We start from the raw sequence: 12,034 nt of genomic DNA, 5'->3' as shown, positions 1-12,034 counted from the left end.
TTATATATATATATATATATATATATATATATATATAAATATAGTTTCTCTTTATGGGCCTGATTTAATAGAATACTTTTAAGCTATGTACCTTAATACAGTGGTAGGCAACCTTTTATGCCTGCAAGATGGAATGACCCACCCTGGGTCATGGACAGCTAGGTGGGCAGCTGATGCCCATGGCAGCATGGGGACAATAACTGCAGCTGAAACCTCCTGCCACCCAGTACTGTCAAATCCCCATGTCTGTGGGATGAATATGAAGGTTCTTCAGATGAAATCTGGCCCATGGGCCATAAGTTGCTGACCTCTGCTTTAGTACATAGAAGATTTTTTGAAGTTGCAGCCATTTCCTTCCCCCTCTCCCCAGCCCTTTATCCTATTGTAGAGTGTTTTCTGATGCCCGGTGAATTCAAAAGGAGCCCCTGCCAGAGGCTTTTCTGGTACTTGTATCAGGAAAGAAAATCTTGTAATTAACAGCTATACCTTCAGCAGTTTTTGCATCTATATAACTTTGCACCAGGGGGGCTAACATGGTGGCATTTTTGTTTTGTTTTGTTTTTGAAGGCACATAACAAACATTTGAGGAACAGAGACAAGCCAGTTTTCCCCTTTTTGAGTCTCGAAGTGACCAAGCATGCATTTCTGTGGACAGTACAGCTGTAAAGAAACTATGAGTCATGGGAGTTCACAAAGCAAACATAGGTGCAGTTTTGGATTAAATGAAATGGAATTTCCACCTCAAAGCAGCTTACACAATGTCCTGTCACAATGGCAACCCCAGTGTTCAACGAGCCATAGAGACAACTGCCTTATATTTCCCCCCCCCCTTTAAGTATTCTTTCCCCCAAACTTCATCTTAAAATGATAATTTGAAACAAACTTTTTCATTTAGCATTTTCTCATTTGCTTCAGGTGTGCTTAGCTGTCTCTCTGTACCTTCTCCCCATTTCCCACAAAACTAGTTTAAAAAAAAATTACTGAATTAGGCAACATATTGGTTCTAAAAATTAGTTTCTGGACTAATGTCATTTGGGTCTTTAAGAAAATGTGTGTTGATTTCTCCATTTTGCCTTTATGTTTCTTTAGACAAGCACTTGGATTAGATGGTTTTAACAAAGATAACCCTGCCTTGAGCAGGAGTTTGGTCTAGATCAGGCTTGTCCAACATTCAGCCCTCCAAGCTGTTTTCTGAGGCCCGAGGTGCTGCAATGGGAAACGAAAGTGAACACTGTACTTTCGTTTCGGGGGGGGGCGTGATGTGATACCGCTTCTTGTGAGGTCTTTGAATATGGCTTGCCGGCCCACTGAGTAATAAAAAGTTTATGATCCAGCCCCACATTCAAAAAGGTTGGACACCAGTGGTCTAGATGAACTTTTGAGGGCTCTCTCAGTTCCGTTTTTCTATGACTCATAATTCCCAAAGGATTCTACACTGCAGTTTCAAGAGGATGGCCTTGTGGTTAGTAAAATCTTGGGGTGTATGTGGAACGTCAGGGTGGGGGGGATTGTGAGCTTCAGATGGAAGAGTGGCCTCATCTTTAATTATGGAGAGATTCAATCCCCAAAGCACATCTCAGAGGAAAACAAGAGGAAGTACAACTAGTGCCTGACCTTAATACAAAACCATTCATCAGCCTTAGTTGAACCAAAGTAGGTCCAGGTTTACTTAAAAGGTTAATGAACTTCTACAAGCTGTTCAAACTTAAATGGAGTTTCAAGACTGTAATGAAACATGAAACCAGGCTTCTTGTGTGTGGCTTTGGGCTTAAGGACATCCTGAAGCACTCAGAAATGTTTCTTGATAATCAGCTTAAGTTTCATTTCCTATATCTACTCGCATGTTTCTTGTTTTGATCCCTTTGTATCATCCTGAACAAAATTCTTTCTCCCACTGATTCTTACACTTTCCAGTTAATCGCACTAGGTTATCACGAGTTCATGCCCTCTGTCATCAGACAGCAACATTATGCAGGTTCACTTCTTTCACTTTCCCTCAAAATTCACTCTCTCAAATCCCATCTTTATTTCTGGTGCTCCCCTCAATTTCCCTCCATCATAACAGCATTCTTTTGTCACCAGAACTTTATAAAACATTGCAGGTGCCATACATTCCTCCACGGAGAAGGAACATCTATCTCTGCTCTGTAGCACAATACCTCCACAAACACAGGATTTCTTTGCCACGCTCTTCCATTTCCAGCTAACTTCTACATTTCTGCCTAGTATTCACATTTATTAAATATTATCCTTTTCCAAGACTTTAGATCACCCCTAGGTCTGATTAGGAATTCCAACCTTCTCAGGTTCTTTTTCCCACTCAAATATCTTTGTTTAGGATTATTATTCCCTGAGCATGCTTGCTTGCAATTTCTAGCTTGACTCTCGTCTTGTAATTTTCTGCCAATGTTTCTAACCTCTCCCAGTCCCCAGCAGAAATTGTATTTCGCTTTGCTCACTGGTGTTTGCATCCCCTCCCAAACTGACTGCAAATTTAATTAACTCCCTGTTTGGCTCTTCTACTGTTAAGGACCAATAACAAAGGGATTAAATAAAAGTAAGTCTCTTGCTAGAGCTACATAGACTACCTGCAGCAAATGATATACGTGACATGCTTGACCATTTGCAGTCTGCAGATGGTCTCTGAGCAAAAAAAAAGAAAAAGAAAAGAAAAGCCCAAGCAAGCAGAATTATGGGCAGAGGAGAGGTTGGAAAAAGTAAAAGGTATAACCTTTGCTGGTATAACGTTAGCATAATTCTGAGGGAGCTACAGTGACTTGCCCCAGCTGCGGATCTAGGCCTTAGATTTATTCTTAGGTTTTTATGAATTTGGACAGTGTTCAGAATTATGCAATGAATAATACATGTGGAAATATTTCAGCTTCTGGGTTGCTTGCAATTTATTCACCACAACTACTGCTTTAAGTATTTATTCTGCCTAATTCACTAGGGTACTATGTATTTGGTCATTTAGGTTATGTGGTATTGCTTCTGCTTCCTGAGCCAGTGCCATTAGTAAGCTGCTCTTTTCTGGACAACTCAACTCCCTAATAAGTTTCAAAGTAGTCTTTGAGAATAAGGCAATGCACAAAGAAAGGCTCAGGAAGCATACACAAGGACTTGGGATTCACAGTGGTGTTGTATAGATAAACCTCTATAGATACTTCTGAATTGTTCAAATATTAATGAGATGAGATCCACATAAACACCTATCATCCAAGAACTTCAAAATCCAAGGTCCTTTCATCTAAGGACCCATTCAGCCTTATATTATCCTGTATGAATCCTCATTTTGAAGACGTGGAAACTAAGGAATGGAGATCCTGCATTATCAAAGGTCTTCTAAACAAACCAGTAATAGGGTTAAATAGGACCAAGGCCTTAACTACAAGCACTCTAAATACAGTCTAAACAGCAACTCAGTTAGCAGAGAATCATGATGCAGCAGTCTTCTGGACAGAATCAGACTTTATGTATCAGGCCAAAAAGAAGTCAAAAGTTGGAAGAAACCTAGTGGCTGAGGAAAGTGTTCTTATTTCTGTACTTGATTGCAGACTGGAGAACCAACTAGCATGGCTGATACTTCAGTGGACATTATTAATACTAAATATCTCCATGGATTTGTTAAAGGATGCTAGGGAGTGTTGAGTGCCCCCAGAGAGGTCCAGAGTACCCTGAACTCCAAATAAGTCGGGGAGGGGATGAAGACATAGGGCCAAAACCTCGCAGAACTAATGTTTCAGAAGGTGTGAGAAGTGACCAGTGTTCCAAATGGTGAGGTAAGCATTTCAGGAATTGTACTTTGACCTCTCTTGGAAATGGGCAGATGCATGTGAGTTCACATATTTATCTACATAGTGATATATGAAGACCAGTCTCCGATGTAGCTGCACATGCTGTTGTAGTCAGAGATGTCTAAAATGAACCAACATAACAAAGATCTACAACTGCACTGAAATCAGGTTACACCAAAAAGTCAGCTTGTTAGTACCTGAGAGATATTTTGCTATTTTGTGAAAAGTTTGGAATATAGCTCAAAGTGGCACATGACAAAATATAATCAATAACATCAGAGTTACCATATAGACTAGTAATGACAGATTCAGAAAACCTTATTTTTATCACCAAGTAGGTTGCTGACTTGGCCTGCCCCATTGTTTAAGCAACTAAAGACAAAACTAGCCAAAGTGACTAGATTGCTTTAAGTCCCATTTTCAGTGAGACACTGAGGAGTCCAGATCTCACTGTAGGCCACTGGGTGTAGGAACTAAGGACCCCAATGTAAATTAGGGTCCTGAATTATCTGGGCTTTGTGGAAAGCTTTCCCCTTTCTCCTTGGATCTCATTTTCTGTATTTGAGAAATGGGACCACCACCTACATACGTGAATTTCTCAAATGGAAGTCACTACATATTCAGTTTGGACTATTTTGTATTTCATGCAGTATTTGTACAGTTGGGCACCCAGACTGTTAGTGTTTTTCTTGGTCTATGAATTTTCTTTTGCAGGCTGTTATCCTTGGCCCTTAACTGAAAAAAAAAAAGCAGATGTGAGCCTATTCTCACCAAAGGCAGAATAAGAACAAGTGAATCCACAGAATATTGTGTTACTAATAAAATTCTTGTTGCTATCTATGTGTCTATGAAATCCTGCTCAAACAAGTTATGAGAAGTAAACAAACTGCCTTCCGAGCAAAAAGCCAGAGAAACAAAACAGCTACTGACCAGTTTGAAAAATAGTGTTCTTTTAAAAGGAACCCAGTTTCCTTAACAAACTGTGGATCACCTAGAAGAACAACAAAACAAATGGACCTTTTTGCAGAAGCCAAACTGGCTTAAAAAAATGAAGTATGCAAAATCCCCAGCCTTTTTTTAACATCTTATTTCTATTTGGATTCCTCTGAAGGATTTGATAATACATACTAAACCAAAGTCTCATATTACTTAGATTTCATTACTACAGACAAGACATTTGACTATTTACTGTGAAATATTATCACAGTATAATTACAGTCAATTAAAATTAAATATATACACCACCACACCACAGGCAACCAAACAAAGCAAGCAGAGTTTTGTAGCTGAAAAGTCAGAATTGCCAAAGATTCTACAGAATCCATTAGAGACTTTACTATCACTATTAATTTTATATGGAAGGAATGTTTCAGAGATGAGAAGCCACATAAAACCTTAAGATATATCAAAACTCAGCTACAGTTTAAAGAAGTAAGCAAAGTTAATTTTGTGACACACCATCTTTGCCTTCCAATCGAGTTTGTTTTCACTTACTGTTTCACAAAAGTCAGAAACCTCCAGCAAGCCCAATTGTCTTTTGTGCAAATTACTGATCTGCTATAGACCAAAAAAAAAAACAACCCAGCTGGTTTTCTGAATGGACTTAAGTGCAACTACTGTATATTACAAGTGGCAAAAACCTGCAGTACAGTTACACATAAGTCCATTAATAAACCAATGTAGCTTAAAAACATAACTTACTAAACTAACCCAAGCATCACAGCTGATTTGGTAACTCAAAGTAAAACCTGGGCACAGGTACCATCCTCATATCTCCCACACCACCAGATGTATAAAGGTAGTCAAATAGCTTGCATCATTCTTATCCTAGATTCAGTTTTGCCACATCTTTAAAGTTCAAGTGGCACTTTATCCACTATCATACTATGGAGCATGCTTCCTATTCCTTTGCCCTGTGGTAGCCAAAAAAATGCTTTTTTGGGTAGCCCATTGTACAACATGTTTAAAGATATCTCAAATATGCCTCTCTCAGGTACTGCTTATGCTATTGTAGGTAACTGTACCATTCTAGAAACTGCACTGAAATCTTTTGAGAATTATAGATCACACATAGAAATAAAAAGACAGCCAACAGGCTATTCAAATAATTGAGAGAGAAAAATTGGGGGAGGTGAAATCAACTCAACCTTTAAATGATCTTTTCAGGATTTGCAAGGAATTAGAAAAGAAACAACATTTGGTGTTGAAGAAAATGCTGAAGAGCCCTTGCAAATTTAGCTCTTCATTTTTCAAATTTCCTGTGCACTTATTAAAACTGCCTAAAAATCAAACTATTTATTCCAGGCTGACTTTTTCAGTTTCTAGCCAAAACTTAGAAGTTTGTTCCCAAGACACAAATCGTTCTGGTTGACCCCAAACCATGTTACAGGTGAAAAAATCTGTTTGACCAAAAAAATTTGCCCAAGCCTAAAAACTAATATAACCGTCAGATCTAATGTGCTATATTAAGACTAATATCACCCAGCACATACTAGTAGACATATTATCCAGCTGTAGCTTCCAAGTGATTTAAAAGTCTGCTGCTGCAGTACCATCTCAAGCAGACACTGAGGTGCAAGATCTCATATGTAACCTAATCAACCATAACTTATAGGTAGGGTTCTCCATAAGAACTACAATGACTGGGCAAAAACAATTGCATGAATAGCTTATTCATCCAGAAATACGGTTTGGGGTTGACACAATATTTATGAATTAGCACCAAACCCAGTCAAAAAGTTGAAATTTTTCAATACAAAACATTTAAACTCTTCTGAAATAGCTTTGGCTGAGACTTTTATGTCAAATAATATTTCATGAACATATTTATTTAAATTACATTTTCAAATCAGGTTAAAAAAATACCACAAAACCTCATAATTAAACTTTTCATTTTGGGTTCCAGGAAGTGTAGTGTTTGACCTAAAATAAAATATCCTCCCCACTTCTTTGTAGTTTGGCAGTTCCACCAGAAAAGTGAAAAAAAAATCATTCACTTACAGAGCTGTATTCATGATGTCCTGATTACTTGCCTTCTACAAGCTGTGAAGTCTGTATCTATACTCTGCAGGAACTCCAGCTTCATACATGTCAGTACCTTCTTCCTAGCTGTATATTTTGTTAATGCCCTCTTAGTTTTGAAACCTCGCAGCCAAGTTATTATATGCAACTATGTGCTGACATGAATTATGTTTGGGGCCTGTGAACGGAACATTCATTCACCAACATGTTGACCTTTCTACTGGCACCAGACTGTTAGCCCCTCTGAGTGCTATGGTAAACCCACTGAGAAACATGTATTATAAAAATGTGTTTGCTGCTTTAAAATTTAAGGACCAAGTGAGAGGAGACTAAATGTTGTTTTACACAGACCTTTTTTTATACACTATTTTTGGGCCTTGAGATCCATCTATATCAAAAGCAGTTTACATTAGACAAAAGACAACAACTCTATGACAAGTGAAAACACCAAAAAAGCATAGCTTTGCTGTAAGCAACACAGTCTAGGTTTAGGTGAGCTCATGATGTAAGAAACTGAGAATGGAGAAAACACATTTCTTGTCCATAAAAGGACAGGTCACACATCCACAGAGGGCAGCACTGATTTTGCTACAGTTCCAAAGTATGAAAGAGAGAATCACTATTGCTAAAGGGAGTTTCATTTAAAATTGGCTGGGAATTTTGCAACATTTTTAAATGGAAAATGGTGATTTGTTAAAACAACTTCCTGAAGAGATTTGCATTGGGAAAACCAGAAGGATACAGCATATTCACCCTAGCATAGCCAATGGCTGTGAAACCCAGATTCAAGTGTCTGCTGTGACTGATAATAGAGCATGAACTTCATTGGCATCTCCCACATTGTAGACAAATGCCCTAATCTGTCATGTTGCCTGTATGCATATACCCTATATATCTCATATAGCCTGTTTTTCTCAGGCCCAACTATTCTTCAGTGAAAGTTTCATAAAACTCATATTCAAAACCCTACCCCCCTCAGTTTTGATGCCTTGGTACTCACAGTTAATATGTCAGTACTGTCTGTCTGGTAATCCAGAAATTACCAGACTGCTCTAATTATAAACATAGAGCAGTGCATACATTTAAACATGCTCATATAAAATGCAAAGCACAACAGTACACTTTATGCTTAATTCTTCTCCTCCAAAGAAGGAAGCAGGGAGAAGTTAGTCACTTCTCACAATGCATTAAGAACCTATATAAGATACTTAGGCACCTGCCCTATTGTAAGTGAGAGGAGCCAAAGTTTAGACTACTAGGGCTCATCCAGATGAGCATGCACACGTGGTTTGAAGCATCTCAAAGCTGTCTGAGGTGCCACAGACTGACACATGGAGAGCCCAGTATTAAAAAAAAACACCACCAAGAAAAAGCAGCGCAGCATATGCAGCAGCAGCATATGTCACCAAAAACAGAGCCTGGCTGGCCAGAACCATACTCTGGCTGCCAGCCAGGCTCCAAACAGCTGGCTCAGTGCCACTGATGCCCCAGGAGGCCCCCAGAACCCCAGGTAAGGCTGCTGGGACCAGCATGGATGCTGGACGCAGCCTCCCCTAAGCCACACAGGTCAAATTGCCACATGCTGGAGCATGCATGCCGGGGCATGCCCTGGGACAAAAGGCAGCTGCACAAATATGTGCCACTGCTATCTGTCCCACAGGAAATGCATGCTTGTCTGCACATGACCCTAGTTTTTTAAATCTTGACACTTACTGCACGTGGAAAAATATTAGCAAGTGTCTTAGTTTTCATGGGCTTGGGGTGTAGGGATCCTCACCACTCCTCTTGAAGGCAGGTTTGTACTGGGTGCATCTACACAAGACGCTACAGTGATGTAGCTTGTTGCTACAGCAATGTAGTATTGGCAGGCACAAATTGTGACATTGCCACTACTGTGAAGTCGTAATGAGTTACTGTGCAGCAGCTTGTTGCTACCGCACAGTAGGGTCAGAAATGACCCGTGCGGCACCAGGACTGCACAGTACCACCGGTGCTAAAGCAAGTACTAAATGGCTGTGCAATAAGAACTTCACAGTCATGTGCACGTGTAGACATGCCCACAGTGAAGAGAAACATAAAATAAACCACAATAGAACATCCCATTTTTTCACTCACATTTCATACTGCATTTTTCAGGTTAAATGACTGCTTTTCAAAATTCAGAGGATAAGAAACCCCTTTTGCCTGACTGCATCCCTGTTTCTGGAGAACACTTTCCCAAATAAGAGGTCACTGGGGCACAAAGAGGGACAGTTTTGTCAACTGAAACACCACTATTAATATTTTAGTATACTGTACTGACCTGCACCCTGAGATGTGGCCCTGATTGAGCCAGATCTTCGACCTGCTAGGCTTTAGTGGACTTAGGCACCTAAATATGATTCTCTCCTATGCTGCTCAAGTCCCTGATAAACAATTAATGCAGATGGTTCCTGGTTTCTCCACACCAGTTTTAAAGGTAGGATGGTAGTTATTACAAAAGTAGATGCCATAACAGGTTTTCAGGGACTTGAGCAGGTTGGAATACTGGGCACCCAATAAGTGGAGCAGAAGCTGGCCCACTGTGTTCAAAACAGTTCTTATGAAATGCAGTTATACAGTGGCTTCTTAAAGCTGTCTCTTAAAATTTTCATTATTTCAAGTCATTGTTCAGTGGCTTGTCCAAATTGTTACCTATTACTCTTGTTTTATAGAGTGGCAAACTTGAGCGGTCCTCATAGAGTCAATGAGGCTTATTACAGTCGATGGAATTTACCCAGTGTTCCTCTCTCTCCCTGTTAGCTTCCACAGTGCAACTCACTTCACAGAATTAGGCAACTCTTCTAGCAGGGAAATCACCAGGCACCCTGACTCTGCTTGCCCTGGCTCTGCTTTTCAGACAACAGTGAAATGTCTCTATCAAGAGAGGATCTTGCAGGCATACTTGTCCTCTCAGTGTGGGACTAAAAACTATCAAAGCCACCCCTGCCTAAAGAGAGGAAAACTAGATGACACTGATAACAAAGGATTGGGAAGTAGTATATTTCATAAAATGTAATTAAATATTTGAAATATCTTGAAAAAATACACAGTCTAACATCTGTAAGACTAGTTAAAACAAGAAATCAGAACTCTCATGTTGATCATACCTAATCAACGTACTAATTTCAGTGGCTCCAGTTTAACACTGTGTTTCTTTTCAGATCTTACAGGTGAACAAGGTGATGTCCATCTTGTTTTATGTGATATTTCTTGCTTATCTTCGTGGCATCCAGTCTACCAACATGGATCAAAGGAGTTTGCCAGAAGATTCAATAAATTCTCTCATTATTAAACTCATTCAGGCAGACATTTTGAAAAACAAGCTCTCCAAGCAGATGGTAGATATTAAGGAAAACTATCAAAACACAGTGCAGAAAGAAGAGGCTCAGCAGGATATGGACGGAGCTGAAAATGTGAAATCAGACTTCCAGCCAGTTATCTCAATGGATACAGAATTGTTAAGGCAACAGAGACGCTATAATTCTCCCAGGGTCCTCTTGAGTGATAACACCCCATTGGAACCCCCGCCTTTGTATCTCATGGAGGATTATATTGGAAGTTCTGTGGTGGTGAACCGAACCTCACGGAGGAAAAGGTATGCAGAACACAAGAGCCATCGAGGGGAATATTCTGTATGTGACAGTGAAAGTTTATGGGTCACGGACAAGTCATCTGCTATCGATATTAGAGGACATCAAGTCACTGTGCTGGGAGAAATTAAAACGGGCAATTCTCCTGTCAAACAATACTTTTACGAAACAAGGTGTAAAGAGGCCAAACCTGTAAAAAATGGCTGCCGTGGCATAGACGATAAGCACTGGAACTCCCAATGCAAAACATCCCAAACGTACGTAAGAGCACTGACGTCAGAAAACAATAAACTCGTAGGCTGGAGATGGATAAGGATAGACACTTCCTGTGTGTGTGCATTGTCAAGAAAAATAGGAAGAACTTAAGTTTGCGTCTCTTTGCTATATAAATTATTACTTTAAATTATATGATATGCATGTAGCATATAAAATGTTTATATTGTTTTATATATTATAAGTTGACCTTATTTATTAAACTTCAGCAAACCTACAGTATATAAGCTTTCTTTCTCAATAAATATGAGTAAAGGGTGTGTGCCTGAGCTGTGGGCATCTCCTGTTTTATTAGAATATGTTTGTGACACTGCTTATCAGCAGAATACCATAATCTTCCTGTAAAATCTGTGTAACATCAGTATTTTGCATTCAGTATTGTCAAGCCAGTGACTGTCATTTAGTAAACTTGTTAAAAATTGGATGAATGTCAAGAGTTGTGTACACATTTATCTCCCCTGCTCTACATTTTCCATGTTTAATTAAAAGAAGTGCTAACTCCTTGCCACCAAAACAAAAACAAAAAATGATGCAGCATAGCCTACAGCTAATAACATTCCAGGCGATGAGTAGCCATAAAATACATTTTCTGTATGTTATGCCAGTTTTGTCATTGTAAATACAGTGGGGGAGGGTTCCTCCTCTGCTAGCGTTCCAGAACCACTACTAACAACCCAACAAGTTTTGTTTAGTTTTTTGAAGCACGTTTGTTTTGTAACTGTTTTTAATGCTGCCGATTTCTCTTAAAAATAATAGGGAAAAAATCTTAAATATTTGTAACAGAGCTTTACTGAATCCAAGAAGCAATCTAAGTAGATCATTAATATAATTCATAAAAGATGATTTCTTCAGAGTATACTATTTATTGTGATCAGCCTCTTCCTCTTTCCCTTTTTGTCCAATAACCCAGTAACTGCTGCTGCACTGTTATATTCTTTTTAGCTGGGTTTTTTTAATTAGAAAAAAGCCAATTACTACCATGAAAAGAACCCTGAGCTCTAGCAAAGAACAAAAGTCCTGGAACATATACCAATGTGGCACCTTTCTTCAAAGGTGTAATGCAGTTCAGCTACCTGCTGCCAGTTGTTTGTGGAGAAAGATATCTGGAAAACTGCTTGACGAAGCTGCCATTTATCTGGGGGCTCATGTGTCTTGACTGTGCTGTGTGCAGTTAATAAGCAGGTTGTCAAGTAATCAACCATCAAAACTATAATAGTGTCACACAGGCAACTGTTACATACTTCATGCAGACATTTCTAAATTGTAAGCACAAATCTATTCTTTATACCATTATGTAGATGCTACATATATATGTGTTGGGCAGGAACTTCAGTG

The 12,034-nt window shown here is 39.2% G+C and overlaps 1 protein-coding gene across 3 annotated transcripts in view; it reads left to right on the top strand.

The window, feature by feature from the left end:
• Positions 1 to 11,542, top strand: part of NTF3 (neurotrophin 3) — a 75,561-nt gene extending 64,019 nt beyond the window's left edge. For all 3 annotated transcript variants that reach the window (XM_019516000.1, XM_019516001.1, XM_019516002.1), the window contains one exon: positions 9,998 to 11,542. In XM_019516000.1, coding sequence (XP_019371545.1) covers positions 9,998 to 10,792 — 795 coding nt within the window. In that variant the 3' untranslated portion in view covers positions 10,793 to 11,542. The remainder of the gene's footprint in view (positions 1 to 9,997) is intronic.
• Positions 11,543 to 12,034: the final 492 nt, after the last annotated feature.

The sequence above is a fragment of the Gavialis gangeticus genome, unplaced genomic scaffold (assembly GCF_001723915.1).
Source record: "Gavialis gangeticus isolate Ggan-Ray unplaced genomic scaffold, GavGan_comp1, whole genome shotgun sequence".
NCBI lineage: Eukaryota > Metazoa > Chordata > Crocodylia > Gavialidae > Gavialis > Gavialis gangeticus.
This window is presented reverse-complemented; position numbering and strand designations above follow the sequence as displayed.